At 46.1% G+C, this 24,264-nt stretch overlaps 2 protein-coding genes across 3 annotated transcripts in view; both read left to right on the top strand.

Annotated features, from left to right (window-relative positions):
• The window catches only part of LOC137431766 (inactive dipeptidyl peptidase 10), a 707,001-nt gene that overhangs the window by 447,640 nt on the left and 235,097 nt on the right, over positions 1-24,264 (top strand). For both annotated transcript variants that reach the window (XR_010985336.2, XM_068123461.2), the window contains exon 7: positions 83-164. Coding sequence is in view for 1 of the 2 variants with exons in the window: in XM_068123461.2 (XP_067979562.2) it covers positions 83-164 (82 nt within the window). In the remaining variant the exon portion in view is untranslated. The remainder of the gene's footprint in view (positions 1-82; positions 165-24,264) is intronic.
• Positions 1-24,264, top strand: part of LOC144892876 (uncharacterized) — a 305,686-nt gene that overhangs the window by 244,292 nt on the left and 37,130 nt on the right. The window contains exon 2 of the mRNA XM_078781212.1: positions 18,432-20,319. Coding sequence (XP_078637338.1) covers positions 19,078-20,319 — 1,242 coding nt within the window. The 5' untranslated portion in view covers positions 18,432-19,077. The remainder of the gene's footprint in view (positions 1-18,431; positions 20,320-24,264) is intronic.

Genomic DNA, 24,264 nt, shown 5'->3' with positions numbered 1-24,264 from the left:
TGGGAGCAAAAATTGAAATGAACTGCAGTTTGATCAGCCATTTTGCGCATGAAAACTGTTTTCAACCCTGACCCTTTTTCAGAGAGTTTCACGAAGTTAAGCCACCAGAGAGCGAGAGTGGAAAGCTGCAGTTTGTAGGGTGGGGCCCTCGCTTCCAACAGCTGGTGCGTTTCATAATCCTCTTCGGTTGCCTATTCTCTTGCTATTTCATGCTACAAGCCTTTGATTCCAAATATGCAAATTAAATATATGGTACACTGTGCACAGGCAATATGCCAAGGAGTAAGGTTCCATGCGGTCTGCGAGCAAGCAGGACGTGGGTCTGCTGGCCTTTGTTTTTACACATTTTGTGTGATAGCTAAATGCTTTGCCAGAAGCAGTGACAAAACTTGAGAATGCATTGTTCCACATTTCTATTTTATGATACCATTGTGTTGATGTGGATTATTTTTTATGTACACTGAACAACAATGGTAATGAAATATCTATCATGCGATTCACATTACATTGTTCAAATCATGGTCCCACGGATGATTAAGACATTGCAGGGATACTAAACCTTACCTGCAGGCGGTAATGCCTGAGTTAGGAATGTTTATATGCAGTTGTTTTCACTTCCACTGTATCTGGAAGCACTTTTGATAGATGGATGAATGTGTAATTTTTGATGGATTCGTGGCAAGAAAATTTCGACAAAGGATAAATAAATGCATTCAATGTTATTTATTCCAATCATTGTGTAAGATTACTCCACTTCGTCTCACCTGCATTCAAAATGATCCTCACAGCGAATGTGTATGTATATTTGATGTACGGTATTTATATATATTTATTTTTATATATTTATATGCACATTTATTTTGTATGTATATACAGACTTGGCATTTAATATGGAATATTTTTTTGTGGGGGTGAACTTACTTTTCAAGTTGACTTAGAACCAAAAGTTCATTGGAATTATGTTGAAATTATTCTAGATTTGTTAATGTGACCTTGAAAAGAAACAAAAAACACTTTTGACATTTCGAAGCAAATAAATTGATCCTTGAAAGTGATGTAAACTGATATTGAACTCGATTCATGTACAGTACTGTGTTAAACTTCCGTACGTTTTCCAGAAGTATTTCTTTATTTTGCACATTAGCCAAATTATTTTTAAACAAAAACAAAAGTTAAATTACAACTGGTATTACGGACAGTAAAATTACAGTTCAGTACATCGTGTAACCCCCACGAGCATTCAGGAGAGCACATAAACGTTGAGGCATGCTGTTCCTGAGATTTGCCAAGGTTTGGACAGGAATCGCTTGCCATGCAGTGACAATAGCCTGCTGCAATTCACGCACAGAGCTAGGCTGCTGGTCCAAGTGGTCGATTTGACGCGTTAATTATGCCCACAAGTTCTCTATCGGATTCATATCCGGGGACATGGCAGGCCACTCCATATGCTCTACACCACGGTCAGTGAGAAAGTGTTGGATCATGCGAGCACGATGAGGCCATGCATTGTCATCTTGGAAGACAAATTTTCCTCGAAAGGCTACACGAGCAAATGGAAGCAATTTTTCTTCCAGAAAGGCCCTGTCCTTGAACTGGTTCAGGTTTCCATTCAGAACAACCAGGTCAGTTTTGCCCCCTGCATGAAAAGCAGCCCAAACGGTCACCCCACCACCTCCAGCTTGGACTCTTGGCACTATACAATCTTCGTTGTAGGCTTCATGCACTTGTCTGCACACTCGGACATGGCCATCGTGACGATAGACCAGAAATCAAGACTCGTCACTGAAGATCACGTGATTCCAGTGTCCTGGCTGCCATTGACGGTGCTTTCTGGCCCACTGCACTCGGCGCTGGCAGTGTTGTCTTGTCAGGCGTGGCTTTCTCATGGGACGCCTGGCACAATACCCTGCTTGAACCAGTCGTTGGTTGACTAGCCTTCTGGATACAGGCACATTTGTCAGTTGCTGCCACTCAGCCCTAAGCCGATTAGCTGACTTGGTACGGCCATGGCGGACTAACCGGTGCAGCTGGCGATCATCCCTCCTTGTGGTTCCGCAGGGATGTCCTGGCCTCGGTATTGGAGGAGGGACACCCCTCTGAGCATTTCGTTTTGGTATCTTTGACACCTGACCTTGAGTGATGCCATACTGCCGAGCAATAGCACACTGATTCATGCCGGAATTTCGTAAAGCCACCACTCCATGACAAACAGCATTGTCGAGTTGACAGACCATCTCCAAAGGAAGCGGCAATAACTTTTGTAGATGTGCAGCAGTTGTTTTCCACTAATACAGAACGCAACAACCCTTATATACCCGATTGTGAAGCCAATCGTCAAATGTACCTGTCCGTACATTTTGCCACACCACCTGTGATATAATCCTGTTGTTGACTTCTTGCTGCGACAGACAATCAGTGACATGGTTCTTTTAACAAAGAAATCAGCGAAGCGTAAAAGAAACTCACCAGATTGATATTCTGAGTTCAGAAAGGAAACCCAAGTCAAAAAAAAAAAATTCCATAATAAATGCCAAGTCTATATATATATATATATATATATATATATATACATACATATACAGACTTGGCATTTAATATGGAATATTTTTTTTTTCTTGACTTGGGTTTACTTTCTTAACTCAGTATATCAATCTGGTGAGTTTCTTTTACACTTTGGTGATTTATTGGTTAAAAGAACCATGTCACTGATTGTCTGTCGCAGCAAGAAGTCAACAGCAGGATTATATCACAGGCGGAGTGGCAAAATGTACGGACAGGTGTATTTGATGATTGGCTTCACAGTCGTGTATACAAGGGTTGTTGCATTCTGTATTAGTGGAAAACAACTGCTGCACGTCGCCAAAAGTTATTGCCGCTTCCTCTGGAGATGGTACGTCAACTCGACAATGCTGTTTATCATGGAGTGGTGGCTTTACGAAATTATGTCATGAAACAGCGTGCTATTGTTCGGCAGTATGGCATCACTCAAGGTCAGGTGTCAAAGATCCTGAAACGAAATGCTCAGAGGAGTGTCCCTCCTCCAATACCAAGCCCAGGACATCCCCGCAGAAGCACAAGGAGGGATGATCGCCAGCTGCACCGCTTAGTCCGCAATGGCCGTACCAAGTCAGCTAATCGGCTTAGGGCTGAGTGGCAGCACCTGACAAATGTGCCTGCATCCAGAAGGCTAGTCAACCAACAACTGGTTCAAGCAGGCTGTTGTGCCAGGCATCCCCTGAGAAAGCCACGCCTGACCAGACAACACTGCCAGCGCCGATTGCAGTGGGCCAGAGAGCACCGTCAATGGCAGCCAGGACACTGGAATCACGTGATCTTCAGTGACGAGTCTAGATTTCTGGTCTATCGTCAAGATGGCCGCGTCCGAGTGCGCAGACAAGTGCATGAAGCCTACAACGAAGATTGTATAGTGCCAAGAGTCCAAGCTGGAGGTGGTGGGGTGACCGTTTGGGCTGCTTTTCATGCAGGGGGCAAAACTGACCTGGTTGTTCTGAATGGAAACCTGAACCAGTTCAAGTACAGGGCCATTCTGGAAGAAACATTGCTTCCATTTGTTCGTGCAGCCTTTCGAGGAAACTTTGTCTTCCAAGATGACAATGCACGGCCTCATCATGCTCGCATGATCCAACACTTTCTTGCTGACCATGGTGTAGAGCACATGGAGTGGCCTGCCATGTCCCCAGATATGAATCTGATAGAGAACTTGTGGGCAGAATTAACGCGTCAAATCGACCACTTGGACCAGCAGCCGACCTCTGTGCGTGAATTGCAGCAGGCTATTGTCACTGCATGGCAAGCGATTCCTGTCCAAACCTTGGCAAATCTCGTGAACAGCATGCCTCAACGTGTATGTGCTCTCCTGGATGCTCGTGGGGGTTACACGAAGTACTGAACTGTAATTTTACTGTCCGTAATCCCAGTCGTAATTAAACTTTTGTTTTTGTAAAAAAAATTTTTGGCTAATGTGCAAAATAAAGAGATACTTCTGGAAAACGTACAGAAGTTTAACACAGTACTGTCCGTGAATTGAGTTCGATATCAGTTTGCATCACTTTCAAGGATCAATTTATTTGTTTCGAAATGTCAAATGTGGTTTTTGTTTCTTTTAAAGGTCACATTAACAAAATCTAGAATAATTTCGACATAATTCCAATGAACTTTTGGTTCTAAGACATCTTGAAAGTTAAGTTCACCCCCACAAAAAAAAGATTCCATATTAAATGCCAAGTCTGTGTATATATATATATATATATATATATATATATATATATATATATATATATATACATACATACATACATACATATATATATAATATATATATATATATATATATATATATATATATATATATATATATATACTAGCAGAAGGACCCGGCATTGCCGGGCGGTGGAGGGGGAAGTGGAGGGGAGTGGAACTGGGGGGAGGGGCGAGAGAGAGGGGGGAGGGGGGAGGGGGGGGAAGGGGGGGGAGGAGGAGGGGAGGGGGAAGAGGAGTGGAGGGGAACAGGGGGGAGGGGGGAGGGGGTGGGGGAAGGTGGGGAGGGGGGAGGGTAAGGGGGGACGTTCCCTCGTTCTAAGACATCTTTCCTCGCTCGCAACGGCTTCAAGCACTTCCGCATTCGACCATTTCATGAACACCATACGCCCCGCCCATCAAAGCGCGTACGTATTAAATGAACAAACAGTGGCCCATGTGTCGTCATTTGCGCATGCACCAAAGTCTTTGCAGGAACATGAAGCATCGGAACAGCGCATTTGCGCATGCGCAAGAGTGAGAACCGCCTGTGCACCATTATGCTAACAGAAGCGCTGGCGCTGCGAAGCGCGAGAGGGAGCGCTGCGCTCCCTCCCTTCGATTCCCTCCCTCTTCTGCTTGCGCTTCTGCGCTAATAGGCTAATTTTAAAACCCGAAGTTTTTTAAAATTTAAGGTGTGCTGTAGTTGCTCTGAGATGTACTGATTCCGAATGTGCCTTTGGTTTTTCTCTGCGATGAGTAGTTCTCGAGTTATAAGAGGACAAACAAACAAACATACTTTACTGCTTTATATATATTGTTACGGACCGCAGATTGGATGTTATTTACCGAGCGGAGGTAACCGCGGCCGAACAGTTGTTCCCCGTTTCTTCCCGACTCACCCGATTCACCCAGACGTTGGCCAAATCGCGCTATGCCAAATCAATGATAGAAAGGACACGACGACTGGGAAAGAGGAAATGACGCAAGGGGGGTACAGTTCTCAAGACCTCCGGAGGAGGGTATAATTACAGTGGTGGAGAAAAGGGGTAGATTACAAGGCAGAGTGAGGTAAAGACACAGAAGAGATGGGCACTTAAATACAGTCTTATCTATGCCCAGACAGACCACGGACAAACGGACAAGGTAGACTTACCCAGGGATTGATGGCAGGAATGGACAGGTAGGTCGATGGCACAAGGTGCACCTTGGCTCGGGGACAGGATAAAGCATGGTTCCAAGATGCAGGGAGGTCTCACAGCGCTCGGAGGTGGTCTTGCTTGCTCCAAGCTCGGCGCGCATCTCTGACGTCACCTCTCTCTCACTGCGCATGCTCAGCGGGGAGTGACACGCCCTCGGCTGGTTGGTTCCGCCCCAACTGGGGCCGGTCCGCCGCTTCCATTGGGTGCGGGGGTTACCGGGCTCCGCCCTTGACGAGAAGCCGACAGGGAGCCCCTGTTTGGTAACCCCGTCGAGCACATGTCCGATGGCGGCTCGTTGGGAAGGCCTGGTGTCCTCCCACCACTCCTACCAAGCCGGAGTGAGGACGCGCACTCCCTGCGCTCGTTGTTGTTGTTGTTGTTGTTGAAGAGAACTGTGAGGAAGAGCTGCGGGGAGGTATTGGGAGGTCCTAAACTTCCTAACGGTGCCATACAATCACATTCTGGTGCAACGAAGGGTCAGAATTAATGGAAACGAATCCTTAACTGACATAGACTAAGAATAACTAGCAAGATGTCCTATCGTTGTCGACATGAGATGCGGTGGACCTGGATGCGACATTTAATGGGGGAAATAGGGGGAGGTCGGGTCTACAGAGTGTTGTTTACAGAAAATGGGACTAGGGAATGGGGGATTGGGGAGAGTTGGGAAGTATTGAGGAAATAGGGGAATATTTACAAGCGGATATGGATGGATGCAAATCCCATATCCGCAACAATATATATATATATATATATATATATATATATATATATATATATATATATATATACATACATACATACATATATATATATATATATATATATATATATATATATATATATATATATATATATATATATATACAGGGTGGCCCATTAATCACTGACATTTAAAAAATCTCTATAACTTTTTTGTCTCTTAACCAAATCAGATAAAAAATTTGCACAACATAGGTACATATTTCAAGTTTTTTTTACATAGGTTCAATCAACTTTAAGAACTTACAAATTTAGTTTTGAACTTGAATGTGATTTCCACCAATTTCAATCAGTTTATTCAGACTTTCTCTGTATCCCGAAAAAACCTTTGTCGCATTTTGAGCGTAATTTCACCAAAAGCTGCTTGAATTCTCTGTTTCATTTCCTAAATGTTGGTTGGCTTTTTCGTGTAGACTTTCGACTTAATAAACCCCCATAGAAAAAAGTCACATTGTGTGAGGTCGGGAGAGCGTGGCGGCCAGGGCATATTGGGGGATCTGCGACCCATCCAGCATTTGGGCAGTGTTTCATTCAGCCAATTCCGGACCTGGATACCCCAATGGGTAGGAGCTCCATCTTGCATAAATATCAGTTAATCGGCCATGCCACTAGCTTCCACGTCTGGCCAGAACTGACCACGCAACATTTTCATCGAAAAAAATGGGCCGAAAGCACCACCCTGCCAAATAGCAGCCCAGACCGTAGTTCTTGGCGAATAAAGAGCTTGCTCCTTTACCCAGTTTGGATTCTCTCGAGACCAGTACTGATGATTATGGCGATTAACACCCCCGTCCAAGTGAAAATGGGCCTCATCAAACCACAACAGCAATGCCAAATGCATAAGCTTTTCCTCGATTCTCTCAAGTTCATCAGTAGCAAATTGCATATGATTGGCTTTGTCTTCTAAAAGTTTCTGGACAATATGAACTTTGTAGGGATGCCATTTTAATTTTTTCAAAATGCGTTGAATTGTTGGGCGACTCATTGCCATTGCCAAAGAGGCACGTCTTGTGTCGAAGTGTGAGGATCGTTATCATAATGATTCACAACAAGTGCCACGTTTTCTTCTGTTTGTCTGGTTCTTTTTCTCTTTTTTGCACATTTTGCACACTACAAACTTCCATCAACGCTCTGTGCCAACTAATAATGCTGTTTCTTGCAGGAGGTTCTTTGTTGAATTCTGCATGGAATTTGCACTGAACTGTTACGACGCTGCTTGTCCACTCAATCAAACCATGCTGCACATTTGGCACTCATATACAGGATACTCAATTTTAATTCTGAAAAATGAGAAATAATAAATCAGTGATTCTAATGGCAAAAAAACTTGAAATATGTACATACGTTGTGTACATTTTAAAATCTGATTTGGTTAAGAAACAACAAAGTTATAGAGATTTTAAAACTGTCAGTGATAAATGGGCCACCCGGTATGTATATGCGTGTATATGTGTGTGTGTATATATATATATATATATATGTATACTTCCATCACCAGTAAGCTTGAGATTGTGGGGGTTGTTGCAGGAGGAGAGATGTTCTTTCTGTGGAGGTTTGGGAATGGTGCAGCATGCACTGAGTGCATGCTCAGTAGCATTGGTAGCAGGAAGATACAAGTGGCGGCATGATCAGGTGCTGGCGGTGGTAGTGCAGATGGTGCAACAAGAGGTGCTGAGATCGAGAGAGAGAGAGAGAGAGAGAGAGAAGAGTGGAGAAGGAGACCGATGGGGGATAGGTGTGGTTTGTCAAAGAGAGCCAAGTGGTAAGAGGTGGAAAGAGGAGGTGGAAAGCAAGTGGGCTGTAAGATGCTTGTGATTGGCAGGTGGTGGCAGACCTAAAGCCACAATTAGTATTCCCAGAGGAGATCTGTGACAAGGTTGCGGCATGACATTGTCATCTGTTCAGGTGCAACAAGACAGGTCATCTTAGGGAAATTGTATGTACCTTGGGAAGAGAACATGGAGGATGTGCACAAGAGGAAGAGAGGAAAGTACAGTGAGCTGGAGGCAGAGTGTCGGGAGAAGGGTTGTCGAGTTTCTTGTCAGCCATTTGAGGTGGGTGCAGTGGGTATATTGGCAATTCCTTTTCTGCATTCTTGCTCAGCTTGGGTGTGTGGGACAGAAAGGAGGAGGATGTGTGACAAGGTGGCCCAGGTTGCCTTGAAAGGCTCATTTTGGATATGGAGGAATTTTATGGAGGTACCTCGAACAGTGTAGGTTGTGGTTCATTTCAGCCTGAAGGGGTCATGACTGAGAGTGTAAGAGAAATGGAGATGTGTGAATGGTGTGTGTGTGTGTGTGTGTGTGTGTGTGTTGGCAGAGTGGGTGTGGTTTTGCATAATTGTGTTTTTGCTTGAGTGGTGTATGTTGTAAGGCTATGTGTTGGGTGGTTAGGTGTGGTTTTTTTTTTTTTTGTGGGTGTGAGGGAGTGAGGAGTGGCTGTGGATTCTGGGAATGGAGGTGGTTTTGTTGTTGAAGTCTGTGTTCTCACTGGCTGGGGGTGGGGGCATGTACACATCCATGTGGAGGCATATGTGCCCCTGCTGGCCCACCTTAGCTGACTGTATCGAGGTTGAAAGGCCGAAATGGGATGATGCTGAGGACTTCGATTAAGGACCCGGTCAATGAGGCACACTTGTGACGAGGTGTGTTTTGAATGATTTTTTTTGTATATGTATATACTAGTACCCCGACTGCAAAGATGCAATGAGCCGGCGAAGCCAAAGCCTCTTGCCACTATTTTACCCATCACTATGGCATCAGTAGGTTAGTAGTTGGTAGTAGGTAGGTGTCGTAGGTACTGTAACTAGTTCAAAATGACACCATTTGCATTCTAGATGAAATTAAAATTTATAAAATTTACTTCTTGATTCATTCCGTGAATTCCGTCTCAACTTCGGATATTTCCGGCCGTGAAAAACTATCTCCTACGGCCACGAGATTTCTAAAAATAATTCTTCGTCAATTTTAGAATATTTGACGCCGTTTTCAGCCTCCGAAACGCGATAATAAAATAAGCTTTTTGAAATACTGTTTCAAATGCTCGAATCTCATTGGTTCTGGTGTTTGGTGACGATTTTCGTTGAAGATAACCAGGGCCCGGTGTACGAGGTTGGTCTTAAAGTATTTTAATTACAAATTAGAGGTGCATAAGATTGTGAATCAAACAAAGACGGTGAAACAAACTCCTATTGAACTTTTTCGCAATTTTTTTATGCATACTTCCGCATCCGAAAGATGGCGGCCTCCATGGAGCGATTTGGTTTTTGAAATATTTTTTCAAATGCTCGAATCTCATTGGTTCCGGTGTTTGGTGACGATTTTCGTTGAAGATAACCAGGCCCGTGCGGGCCGAGGTTGGTCTTAAAGTATTTTAATTACAAATTAGAGGTGCATAAGATTGTGAATCAAAAAAATACGGGTGAAACAAACTCCTATTGAACTTTTTTCAATTTGTTATGCATACTTCCGCATCCGCAAGATGGCGGCCTCCATTGAGCGATTTGGTGCGTCAAAGCTTCGAAATTCTCAAGGGATCCAGCAAAATCTGGCTTTTCAACATAATACGTACACGTTCATTCACAACACCGGCTTCGTCGGCTATTATGTATAATATATATATATATATATATATATATATATATATTATATATATATATATATATATATATATATATATATACAGTCATACCCCGTTTAAGCCATTTCGACCTACGTCAAATCCGACTTTACGCCACTCTTCTAGAGTAAATTTCAGTTCAGCGAACGTCATTATGTGCGACTTTACGTCACTCCTACGGACGTGGAAAAAAAAATTCCTTAAAAATATATTTAAAATAAATAAAATAGTACATAAATTAACAATAAAAGAAGCTAAAAACAATTTAAAATACAATAAAAACCACATTAAAAATATATTGTTACGGACACGGCTTAAGATGTTATGATGGGCCGAGCGGAATGGCCGCCGTGTTCGCACAGTTTACCCGATTACCCCCAACTCACCCGATTCCACTCGAACGTTGGCCAAATCGCGCTATGCTAAATCAATGAAGAAAGGACACAACGGCTGGGATAAATGAAACGACACAAGGGGTACAGTTCTCAAGACCTCCGGAGGAGGATATAATTGGTGGTGGAGAAAAGGGGTAGATTACAAGGTAAGAGGTAAAGCACAGAAGAGATAGGCACTTAGACACAACCTTATCTATCCCAGACAGACCACGGACAAACGGAACAAGACTGACTTACACAGAGATTGATGGCAGGGAAGGACAGGCAGTCGATAGCACAAGGTGCACCTTGGCTCAGGGGCAGAATCAAACACGGTCCGGTCCAGAGATGCGGGGAGGTATTGCAGCGCTCGGAGGTGGCGTCCTTCTCTCTCCAAGCTGAGGGCGCATCTGACGTCACCTCCCTCTTCCTGCGCATGCTCAGCGGGGAGTCACACGCCCTCGGCTCGTTGGCTCCGCCCCAGATGGGATCGGTCCGCCGCTTCTATTGGGTGCGGGGGGTTACCGGGCTCCGCCCTTGACGAGGAGCTGACAGCGAGCCCCTACTTGGTAACCCCGTCGAGCACATGCTCGATGGCGGCTCGTTGGAAAGGCATGGTGCCCTCCCAACACCCCCCACCAACCAAGCCGGAGTGAGGACGCACACTCCCCGCGCCGCCGCCGCTGTTGTTGTTGTTGCTGTTGCTGTTGTTGTTGCTGTACCATGAGGAAGAGCTGCGGGGAGGTATTGGGAGGTCCTAAACTTCCTAACGGCGCCATACAATCACATTCTGGTGCAACGAAGAGTCAGAATTAATGGAAACGAGTCCTTAACTGACATAGACTAAGAATAACTAGCAAGATGTCCTATAGTTGTCTACGTGAGATGCGGTGGACCTGGATGCGACATTTAATGGGGGAAATAGGGGGAGGTCGGGTCTACAGACTGTTGTTTACAGAAAATGGGACTAGGGAATGGGGGATTGGGGATAGTTGGGAAGTATGGAGGAAATAGGGGAATATTTACAAGCGGATATGGATGGAGGCCAATCTCATATCCGCAACAATATATATGTACGTACAGTATTTTTTTTTTTTTTTTTTTTTTTTTTTTTTGTATACTGAATCGAGGCTCGTGTAAGAGCTGACATTTACTTCACAAACAAATCAACCAGACAAACAAAATATATAAAAAGAGGGAGCGGAAGACAAGAGAATGGGAAGCACGCAAACACTTGAGAGCACACAACATTTAAGAGCAGGGAGATGTGTGGGAGGGAGAGGGCTTGGGGGGAGGAGGCGTGGGAAAGGGGGCGGGGGGGGGGAGGGGTGGGAGAAGTATAAAACACAAGGACACCAAGGACTTCCAGGACAGAAGTTGGTATTTCAAAAAGTGGAATTGGGGTGAAATTATCGGGGATAGAAAAGATCAAGGTTTTGGATGGGGGAAGATAAGAGATGGTGGTGAACAGCTGTTTTAAAGACCTGGAGGGTGGAGTGGGATTGAAGAGAGTGAGGGAGTTTGTTCCAGAGGCGGGAGAAAAGAGGAATGAAGGAGTGAAGGTGAGCAGAGAGTCTTGATTTTGGCAGTTTAACCATAAGAGGGTTGCAGGCAGATCAGGTGCGACCTGTAGGAATATTTGCGGGACAGAGACCAGAGAGAGCTGGGGGGGCAAGGCCAGAGAGGAGTCGGTAGAAGACGGAAAGACCACCAACCTGCCTGCGGTGAGTGAGTGAGAGGCCCTTGGAGTTAGCTTCATCGCGGGAGATTCCAATGATTCTGAATGCTTTGCTTTCAACAGTGTGAAGACGAGCTAGGTGTGAGGCAAGAGCACCAGCCCAGAGGGGAGAGCAGTATTCCATTGAGCTGCGGATGAAAGCCTTGTACGTGGTGAGGAGCTCAGGTGTGCCAAGGAAGGACTTCGCACGACGGAGGATGCCCAGTCGGCGACTGGCTTTGGAGGCCAGATTTGAAATGTGGTTTTCCCAGGAAAGATCATGGCAGATAGTGAGACCCAAAAGTTTGAGTGACAGAACTTTTTGGAGAGGATTATTCAGAAAGTAGATGGGAGGGTTGTCCAGTCGGTCTTTTCGGAGAGACATCGTAAGAGTGTGAGATTTGTCAGGATTGAAAGACATGTTCCACTTGTTTGCCCAGTCTGTGATTTTGTCCAGGTCTGCAGAGAGTGAGAAGGCTGCAGACTGCCGATCTGAGGGATGAAGAATGGAGCGACAGAGAGTAGAGTCATCAGCAAAGAGATAGAGAGGATTTCTCAGGAGAGTCGGAGAGATCATTGATGAAGACCAGAAAAAGCACAGGGCCCAGAACACTGCCTTGGGGAACTCCAGCCTGAACAGGAAGAGGAGATGAGAGAAACCCATTCAGGGCCACACGTTGACTACGACTAGAGAGGAAGCAGCTGCTGGTTCTCCTTCAAAACAGAGGTGACGTACAGTATTCCTTTACTGTGTCTGTGTTAGCCATGGGTCCTAAGAAGGATAATGCTAGTGTTTCCAAGTGTAATGTGGTTACGATGGAAGATATGTTAAATCTGATTAAAAGGTATGAAAAAGGTGAAAAAGTGTCGGTGATAGCGCATAGACCTTATCGCGAATCGGAACCGCAATGCGTCATGGGATCGGAAAAGGACAATAGCGCCGCCGGCGGTCGCTGTCACTTTGACAGACTGCTTGTTTACATTGACACACTACGTGATGCTTACCACTGTGATCAGCTCATGAGGCAGTATTTGCAAGCCAAGGACACCGTCGCAAAACTGAAAGCCGCCATTGCAGTATGTAACAAGAAGCTTACTGTTTTGGATATAGCAAACTGTGATGAAATTGTGAAACTTTATTCAGGTTTACCTAGTTATGACCTGTTTAAGTGGTTATTAGCAGAAGTATCCCCTCATGCACAGAACCTTCATTATTATAAGGGGAAATTATCAATGGAAGACAAGACCTGGCAAATAAACAATACTACAAAACTCATAGTTAAGCGATCTCAATCTTTAGAGGATCAACTACTCATGACACTCATGAAGCCTCGGCTTAATCTTCACGACGAGGACCTCGTATTTCGCTTTGGAGGACAAAGCACCGTCTCCCAAGATTTGTTCGCAAGTGTACAGCCAATATAAGTCAAGACCTACTCTCAAGTGCCTTGTTGGTATTACATCTTGCGGAACAATTTCATACATTTCCAAACCTACATGAGCAGACACGTCGGACAAAAAAATTGTAAAGATGACGAACATTGTAGACAAGTTCCTGCCCGGCGATATTTGTATGGCCGATCGAGGTTTCAACATTCAGGAACTGTTCTTGCATAAGCAGGTTGTTTCTCTTCTCCAATGGGAACCCCCCTTTCCCTCAAATATTTCTTTAAATCGCTGGATTTTAATGCCAAAAAACGCTGAATTTCTTTCACATTAGCCATCTTCCTTTCCGTAAACACAGCGTCGATCGTAGACAGACGCTTCCTCTTCTGGGTTCGTGTTTACCTTTGCCCCCTTTTCGATCCCATCATGCTTTGTGGTGGAGCGCCCTCTGTTGATATTTACCGATTCGCAATAAGGTCTATGCCTTAGGGCTGCCACGGTCGACGGTATCGACCATCATTCATGATAGGGAACGTATTCTCGCATACGTCACTGAAAAAGCGCCGCCGGCTAAGACTGCTAAAATATGTGTTTGTGTTCAGAAGAGACGCCATGTTTAAGGTGAAAAACATAGTCTTATTAATTTTATTGATTATTCTTTACAAATTCATTTATTAATTGTGTTCATTACTCATTAAAAAATATGACTAAAATGTGTTTTTAGTGTTCTTTAAGGTTTAGCGAAAGTTATATACTTTCGCGAGTTATTTACTCTAGTTTTACGGTGTTTGTCTTCATTTAAGGCATTTTTAAGGGTTTTTTTTTTTTTTTTTTGTATACAAGATCGAGGCTCGTGAAAGAGCTAAAAGGCATTATGCCCGGTTTACGTCAAAAAACGAGTTACGTCATGGCTTATGGAACCAACTAATGACGTAGGCCGGGGTATTACTGTATATATATATATATATATATGTATATATATATATATATATATTTAAGAAACAGGAGGTAAATTCCTGTGTGGGGCTAGTGTGAAAAAAAATCTGACTCAACCTCAGACTCGAACCCACGGAATTCATCACTTACACGGTGACAGCCCACTGAGCTATTGAGTCTCTGGGATATCCTCAGAGATTTCTCACACTAACATTGTAAGCTTTATAATGGCTGATGTCTTACGTGCCTGCCAGGCAGACCCCGGATGTGAGTGTATGTATGTGTATGAAAGTGCATTCGATTGAAGACCCGGCAATGAGGTACACTTGTGACCAGGTGTGTTTTGAATTTTTTTTGTTGTTGTATATGTGTGTGTGTGTGTGTGTATGTATATATATATATATATATATATATATATATATATATATATATATATATATATATATATATATATATATATATATATATATATATAGTGTGAGTATGTGTGGATCAGTGATTCAGTAAATGTATGTTTATGCAAATTTGTATGCAGACGGTTTCTTGCATTGGCACGTGATATCCCTTCAGATCTCATTTTCACAACATCTGACTAATGGATTATTGCAGCCTTCTCACATCTCATTACTTGTCTATGAGACTAAATTTGGAATACAAAAATAACCCATCATGAGCTGTTGAGATTTATGCTTAAAATCTCACCAGCAAATGACATCCCAAAGGGCGGTAATAAAGCTCGTCGTCAAATGCCTCATGATCGGTTGTAATGAATATCTCGAGTTGTCTTAAACAGCACAATCTTGAAAAAGGCAGTAAAAAATCACTTAAACCACGTTTTTGACAATAGTATATGTTTTCTTCCTTGATAACATTTTCATAATAACTTACTGAGTCACAGGCTTTCACACCACCTTCACGGGTGCAATATTTCCTTTAACTACAGCATTGTTTCATCATTTTACTTGCGGCAGACCAAATCTCTTCTCCCAGAATATAAATATCAACACAGTTCCATTCAAATAATAAGATTTTGTGCTCCAGTGGTTCATTCCCAATGCTTTTGCATGTGTGGCACTAGCGGTATAACTCATTGGTAGCAAGCTGACTTTTGAGTAATCTACATACACCATAGCCTGGTGTTAGCTTAGCGGTTAGGGCACAGGCTTGGGATCCTTGGATCCTGAGTTTGAATCCCGTTCGATCGCTGAATTAACGCCAGGGGGGTTGACTCAGCCTGTCATCCTTCCGAGGTCGGCAATTTGAGTACCAGCTTGATGGGATGAATGATCACGGTGTGTACCCCGATTTAGAATAGGTACATAGTATCCCTGCGCATTGTAGGAGCGTGACCAAGGGTTGGCATCAGGAAGGGCATCCGGCCATAAAAAACATTGCCTCAAACAGGGAACCATGATTGTCATGGGGCCCGCAAGGCTAACCACCGCTCTAGCGGGGAAAATGGCCTTAAAACGATCATTCATTCATTCACATTCCATGTTGGATTTCTGAAGTAACATGAAATAACTAGTGAACATTATCCGGGTCCTTCACCTGCAGGCTTTCATACCACTGAGTTAATTGTCCTTTGAAGAGTATAATCTGATTGGTGACCTTGGTTGCAATCCTTACAAATAATAGTGATACCATGGTAGATGTTTTAACAGATGATACAAGTAGGTGTACAGGTTGATACCCCCATAAAAATGAACATTTCTGCCTCTGGTTTTTGAGTGTATAGTTGGCACTTCATATCATTGGGAGCATTTCTGATAAATAACAGACTTGTTAGATCACCATAGCAATAGCAACATGTGGAAAATAATGGCATATATATATATATATATATATGTCCTTTTATATATATATCAAGTAATGTCTTTTTTTATAAATAAATAAATAAATAAATAAATAAATATATATATATATATATATATATATATCACGTAATGTTCCTTTTTATAAAAGAAAATATATATATATATATGAAGTAATGTCCTTTTATATATATATATATATATATACATATATATATATATATATATATATATATATATATATATATATATATATATATATATATATATATATATATATATATATATATATACAGTCATCCCTCGCTATATCGCGGTTCACTTTTCGCGGCTTCGGTACATCGCGGGTTTTTCTCGCTAGTATATGTAAAATTATATCGCCGATTTTTCGCTATATCGCGGGATTTTGCGGTATAAATGTATTTTTATATACTATTATTTTAAATATTTTTGTGGTAAAATAAGCATTTACTAGCCTAAAAAATTAAAAAACGTAAAAAAATAAGAAAAATACAGTAATTAAAACATATTACAAGAAATAAAATACTGTACATAGTGTACAGTAGAACAGTAGACAAAGAGACAAAGAGTCGTGCGTATGGAAAACGCAGATGCGGCAGCTTCCACTTGCGCTAGTTACCCACGTAATGGGTAACTGTAATGCTCTTTCTGGCTGTGCAGTACATTCATCATCGTCATCACCTTCATCGTCATCAGTACTGCACAGCTAATTCATCATCATCTTCATCACGCAAGTTGTAGTATTGAAGAGCCGGGGCTCTTGCTTGATACGGACGAAATGACGGGCAAGACACAAACTCGTCCGAGAAGATATTTATTCTCAAAACCAACTCGGGAACACTGAAAAGCCCATTTATCGGGCTGCATTATAAAGCACAACCAGAAACCGAAAGCCACGCCTCTCAAGCGTGGCGTGCTTCGGCGGTCACGTGATCAACAGGTGTAGCTGATTATACCCGCACGCGCGGCACGCTTTGGCGGTCACGTGACCAGCCACTCTGGCACCTGGGATCCCCGCCGGTGACGTCACCGGCTGGAGCAAGGAGATTCTGATGCTGGTCTTGCTTGGGGAACCCATGGGTCGCTACAGTATCTTCAATCGTGAGTACCCATTAGAATTTTATATGTTGTTAAAATTACGTATGTTTAAGAGTGTAAAAAGTGTTTAAGAGTATAGGAAGTGTTTATAAGAGTATGGGAAAGGTTAATAAGAGTGTGAGAAAGGTTAATAAGAGTGTGGGAAAGGTTAATAAGAGTGTGGGGAGGGTCATAAAGCTTTAAAATATATATAAATAATAAAATAAAAATATGGTCGCTACTTCGCGGATTTTCGTCTATCGCGGGGGGTTCTGGAACGTAACCCCCGCGATAAACGAGGGATCACTGTATATATATATATATATATATATATATATATATATATATATATATATATATATATATATATATATATATATTGTAACGATTTTGAGAAGTGTGTAACGATTTTGAGAAGTGAGTAACGAATTTGAGAAGTGTAACGGGTTTTGAGAAGTGTAACAATTTTGGAGGAAGTGTAATGAATGTGAAAACGTTACAATGGAAACGTTACAATGTGAACGTTACAAACGTACGGTACCACCCTGTAATGTAAATAATGGTCGCAGTCAGCGTCCTCGTTAATTGCATGAAATATACACGCAGGTCACGATATATCTTTTAAATAGTGTATTTCCTTATTTCCATGTAGGCTAAGTATGTGTTTTCCCACTAGATTGACTTTGCATTGTATCAAACAAAATAAGCGTAGGCCCTTCCAATTTCCCCAAAACCTCCCTTCCAATTGCCTTCCGCATTTTGGCTGGTTTTCTTCAAACCACCATTGGCCACGAGGTAAGGTTGGGGAAGAAAGGCGTGTCTCCACCTCGTCGTAAGAGGGAAGGAGTGAACCAGCCCTAACAGCCAATCAACACCGCGGTGAGTGACCCGGTAGGCGTGCCCTCGGAGTCGGCGGCTTGATTTCGCTGGAGGTGATAAAAGCGACTGCAGGGGACTGCTTGACCAGATGAGAGATGACTGGAGAAGAGCTGGAGCTGACCCTGGGAGAGGAGCAACGAGGCTGCACCAAAGGGAGGCGGTGAGATGCGAAACGCTCCAAGCCAAAGAGGAGAGGTACTCGGCAAGGAGACCAGCGTTGGAGAGACGCGCTGAAAGGAGGGAGACGGCCCCGCTCCAAGCCAAAGGGGAGCAGGTGTGCCGAACCAGCGCGGGACGTCTACCACGGTGGATACACGACGGAGGGGTTCCCGCCACAACCGCGAGGGATTGCGAACTGCGCGTTCCCGACCAAGCGATCGATCTCAAGCTTACCTGCCTGCAATTATCCCCTGTGTAAGTGTGAATGTCCAGTCCTGTTCGTTTGTCTTGGGGCTAAGTAAAAATGAATAGTGTAAGTTAAGGATTCGCTGTGTTACTGCTTCTTCCATCCATTGCTTGTGTGTGTATAATAAAACCTGTTCTTCCTCCGTATTCTTCTTCTTCTTCTTCTTTTTCCTTCTCTTTCGGTCGCTTTAGAGATTTCCCGATTGAATATCTGTGGGGCGATCTGGTCAACGTTCGAGTATAATCGGGTAACTTGTGCAGACGTGGTCATACCAAACCGCTCGGTAAATAACATCTTTAACCGTGTCTGTAACAATTGGTGTCGAGGAGTGGAATTCGAACCCGGGACTAAATTTATTAGGCCCAAATTTGTAGTAGAATCGATTCGGAGCGCGTTTCCCGCGCGTTATTAGGCCCAAATTTGTAGTAGAATCGATTCGGAGCGCGTTTCCCGCGCGTTATTAGGCCCAAATTTGTAGTAGAATCGATTCGGAGCGCGTTTCCCGCGCGTTATTAGGCCCAAATTTGTAGTAGAATCGATTCGGAGCGCGTTTACTGCGCTCGACGAAATTATAACGGCGAAATTTATTTTGTTTTATAAAGCAAAACCCGAATTTTGAGATCGCGCCATGGACAATCAAGGCGATCGGATGTCGGTGGGAGAGATAGACAGGGTGGAATCGACCCAGGACCTCGGGGAAATGTATGTGGAGGATAGGGAGGAGGAGAAAAATGGCAATGTGGTTGCGGAGGTTTCAGACGCACAAAATGGCGCTCTCGCGCACGTGGTTGAGGCGGTCGCGGAACCAATGAGCGCGGCCCAAATGCAGGCCCTCATGGGGCAATTTATGGCGCAAATGCAGGCGTCCCTCAAACTGCAGAGTGAGCGATTGGAGGGCCAGATGGGGGTAATGGGGAACCGGATGGATGCTCAGGGTGAGCGATTGGAGGGACAATTGGGGGTAATGAGGGACGAAGCGAGGGGTACCGGTGAGGAGTTAGACAAGAAATTTGGGAAGTTCGACAATAATTTTGAGGAGTTAGACAAGAAATTTGAGGGGTTAGACAACGGGATAAAAGAGGTAAAGAATGGGTTAACGGGGGTGGAAAACAGAATGGCTGCCCAGGAGAATCAGTTAGAGGGGGTGAAAAATGGGTTAATGGGGTTAGAAAATAGGATGGAGGACAAAATGCGGGAAATAGGGGAACAATCCGCTCGGGAAATCGAACAGATGGGGAACCAGATGGAGGAAATACGACGAGGGGTGAGTGAGGAGGTCTCGGGGCTACGCGAGGAGGTAAAGCGAGGCGAAAAGCGTATAGAGAAAGAGGTGAGAAATAATACGGCAAAGTTACAGGGGGGAATGGAAGATCTGACGAAAGGAGTAGAACAGCTGACAGTGGGACAAAAGGAACTAGCGGACCAAGTGGAAAAGAACACTGCAATCATCGGGGGTTTAAAAGCAACACAAAAGGACATTAAAAATGAATTAATAGCGACACAAAAGGAATGTCAAATGGTACATGAGGGATTGACGAAGAGGTTGGAAGAGGTGACAGAAGTAATGGAGACGAAGGACCGGGAGGTAAGGACACACATAGAAACGGTTAAAGTAGCGATGGAGGAAGAAATAGAGGGGGCGCACCAGGAGCTGAAGGAGGTAAAGGAAAAATTGGAGGAGGTGGAAGAGGGGGTGAGTGAAATTAAGAAGAGACGGAGGGAAACTAAGAGGGAGATAAAGGAGGAAGTCATGGAATATGTACAAGGTCTGTGTTCAAATCATGATGCGGTGCTCACTAACCAAATAAAAAGTTTGCAGGTGGCGGAGGAGGTGCGACGAGGTACGGAGGTGAGTGGCAATGTACATGATGTGAGGGGAGATTCAGTCGGCTTGGGGGGTGGTGTAGACCCGGGTGTTCATGAGGGACCAATGGTAAGATGTATGACTGGTCCGGAGTGTATGGACAGAGGAGGTGTGCAAGGAGGGTTGGCTATGAGGAGTGAGGGGGGTGCTGGTGAGCAGGGCTGTGGGGGTATGGCGTGGGTAGCGGGTTGCGGAGGGGCGACCCAGGCATCGACACCAGGAGGGGTAGTGTTTGGAGGGACGGGGGACGCGCGGGAGCCCCCCGGGAATAGCGTACTGTGGGAGCCCGAACGGTTTGGTCCCGCGTTGATCCCGCAAGGAGTGACGCGCGGGGTCCGACCTTCAGGCGCCCACAAGGTCCCACTCGCGCCGTATGACGGCAAGAGTGATTTGAGGGCGTACCTGGCGCAGTTTGAGTACGTGTGTAAAGGCAACGGTTGGAATCCGGACGAAGGTGGAGTACACCTGGTGGGGGCACTGCGCGGCGCGGCGGCGGAGGTGCTGACGGCTTTACCACCGGGTGCTCTCACACTGCCAGCTCTCCGTGCGGCATTAATTAATCGGTTCGGCATTGAACAGCAAAGCGAGCTTGTTAAAGCCCAACTTGCGCAGCGAAAACGCAAGCCCCAGGAGACCATCGGGGAACTTGCTCACGATATTCGCCGCGCGGTCGGGATTGCACACGCGGACATGGCAGCGAGTTCCCAGGAAAGCCTGGCGCTGGATCACTTTATTCAGGCCCTTCCGGATCTGGAGCTCCGGCAACAGCTCGCCATGTGGCGCCCGCAAACCATGAGTCAGGCGGCCGACGCTGCAGCCCGTTGGGAAGCAGCGAGGCCCCTGGCCCGGGGAGGCGAGCGCCATGCAGTGGCGGTGCGTCAGATGGGGCCCGTGATGGGGGCCCTGACCTGGAAAACATGGTCCGGAGGTTAGTGGATCGGCGCCTGGCGGGACCTGGACCATGGCAGGCGGCCCCAGCGGTGGCACCCGGTAGTCCCCGACAGAGTACCCCAATTCGGACATACAGGGGGGGGGAATTTGGAATACCGGAGGCAAGCACCTTACCAGGTGAGGTGCTATAATTGTGCTCGGATGGGTCACCGTGCATGGGAGTGTCGAGCTCCGCGCCGGGACGTTTCCCACCAACCGATGCCCTCAACTCCGCCCCGTATAGATCGGCCTAGCCGACCTCAGACACCCCCCCGCCAGGACCCGGGAAACTAGAACGTGCCGGGCATGCAGGGCGGTGTTCGGCAGTAGGGGATGGGGAGAAGCCCTCGTTGACGCGACAGGTCATTCATTGTGGCCGAATTGGGACGGGTAGTTTGACAATTCGGTGCAAAATTGCCGGCGTGGGGGTGGACGCCGTGGTGGACACGGGAGCCAGCGCCACGATCATCAGCCCCGTGGTCCTTAATTCGAGTGCAGACGGCTGGGGTAAAATCCAGCGTCTGGAAAATCATAGTTTGCAGTTGGCTACCGGGGCAACGGCTCCGATCATAGGGCGTGGTTTTGTGACCCTCAAGTTGGGATCGGTAAAGGAAGAGATAGAGGTTTGGGTGGCGGAGGTGTGCGACCCGTGCTTAATAGGGTTGGATTTGTTGACTGCCAGCGGTTGTAAAATCGACTTGAGTCGGGGGATCCTGCGATGGGGAGTGGAAGAGCTACCATTGGAGGGGGTGAGCACGGCCGAGAGGGTGGAGCTGGAGGCTCCTGAGGCCGTGACCATCCCTCCGGGGGCCGAGGCCATCGTGCCGGCCCGATGGTCAGCTCGCCCGACATGGCAGGAATCCTGCGGCCTGGTCGAACCGGTGGCAGCGCTATCCATACCTGGTTTAATCGTGGGCCGTACCCTTGTAAAAACGGACGGGCCGGTGGTGGTCGTCCGAGTAATTAATAGTAGCACAGAACCACGCACTATAGTAAGGGGCACGAAGGTAGCTGGCTGCACCCCAGTTAGAGAAGTCGCGTCAGTGAGGGGCGAGAACGTCCAGCCGAGCCGGCCCCAGGGGGAGCCTTCAATAAGTTCTAGGAATTGGCCCGATCCCATTTGCGAGATGGTAAATCGTAGTAGTGTAGAGTTGGGAGGCACCCAGAGGGAGGCCTTACACAAACTGGTTGGGTCCCATTTGGACCTCTTCTCCTTGTCCACCGAGGATATTGGACGTACGGGCCTGGTGAAACATCAGATCCACACCGGTGAGGCCCGGCCTATTCGTCAGGCCGCCCGACGGCTCCCTTGGAGCAAGAGGGCGGAAGCTGACGAGCAGGTTGAAAAAATGCTCGACGCAGGTGTGATCGAGCCCTCGGGAAGTCCTTGGATGTCACCTGTTGTGCTGGTCAAAAAGAAGGATGGGACCACGCGGTTCTGCGTGGACTATCGCCAGCTAAACAACGTGACACTCAAGGACTCATATCCCCTGCCAAGGATTGATGACACCCTCGATGCCGTTGCGGGCTCAAATTGGTTCTCGACTTTGGACCTCAAGAGTGGGTATTGGCAGGTGGAGATGGATAGGGCAGGGAAGGAGAAAACGGCATTTTCCACAGGTAAGGGACTTTATCAGTTCACTGTGATGCCGTTTGGTTTGTGTAACGCCCCCGCCACCTTTGAGAGATTGATGGAGCATGTACTAGGCGGCATGCCATGGCAGTCATGCCTGGTGTACCTGGATGACGTCCTAGTACATGCCAAAACGTTCCCCCAGGCAGTAGCTAATTTGGACCAGGTGTTCGGGTGCCTCAGACAGGCAGGGTTGAAGCTGAACCCGAGTAAGTGCACTTTGTTTGCAAGAGAGGTGGCCTATCTAGGTCACGTGATCGGCCGCGAGGGGGTAAAAACGGACCCAGACAAAATCAAAGCGGTAGAGGAGTGGCCCGCACCACGTACCATCAAGGAGGTGCGGGGATTTTTGGGACTCTGCTCCTACTACCGGCGCTTTGTGGCGAAATTTGCGGAGTTGGCCCGTCCCCTCCACCGGCTTACGGAGAAGGGGACGCGATTTAATTGGACACGGGAGTGCCACGAGGCCTTCCAAAAATTGAAGGGGTGTCTAACATCCGCACCCCTTCTAGCTTACCCCACTAGTGACGGGACATTTACCCTGGACACGGATGCGAGCCAGGAAGGATTGGGCGCAGTTTTGTCTCAGACACAGGAGGGCGTGGAGAGAGTGATTGGTTACTATAGTCGGGCCTTAAGTAGGCCCGAGCGAAATTATTGCGTCACTCGCAAAGAGTTATTGGCCATGCTGGCTGCCATGAACCATTTCCACCCGTACCTGTACGGGCGGAAATTTTTGGTTAGAACTGACCATTCCTCCTTGCAATGGCTCCTTCGGTTCAAGGAACCGGAGGGCCAAATTGCAAGGTGGTTGGAAAAGTTGCAGCAGTACGATTTTGATGTGGCCCATAGGGCCGGGAAGGCCCATGGTAATGCGGACGCACTCTCTCGGCGTCCTTGTCTGGGGGAAAACTGTAAATTTTGTGCGAGACACGAGGAGAGGGAGCAATTGGGCGATTCCGCCCCGATTCTCGTTGTCCGGGCAACCCGGGTGAGAGGGCCAATTTTGCCACTAACCGCGGACGAGGAATTTGGAGAGTTGGCTTGGAGCACGGCCCAGCAGGAGGATCCTGTTCTGGGGCCGGTGTTCCAATGGGTCAAATTGGGGCAAAGACCAAAGGGGGAAGAGGTCACCCCCCTCGGGGCGCAAACAAAGGCGTATTGGGCTCAGTGGCAGACCCTGGAATTGAAAGGCAACATCTTATATCGCAAGTGGGTGGAGGTTCCCTCTGATAGAACTTCCTGGCTGGTGATAGTCCCTGACAAATTCAAGAACGTCATATTGCAACAGGTGCATGGTACCCGCTCCGGCGGCCATTTGGGCAGGACAAAGACAATATATCGGGTCCGCCGGAGGTTCTATTGGGTGAATATGGGGCGCGACATAC

The sequence above is a fragment of the Myxine glutinosa genome, chromosome 7 (assembly GCF_964187855.1).
Source record: "Myxine glutinosa chromosome 7, kmMyxGlut1.1, whole genome shotgun sequence".
Classification (NCBI taxonomy): Eukaryota; Metazoa; Chordata; class Myxini; order Myxiniformes; family Myxinidae; genus Myxine; species Myxine glutinosa.
Note: the sequence above shows the minus strand (reverse complement) of the source record. Positions and strands in the feature narration are given on the sequence as shown.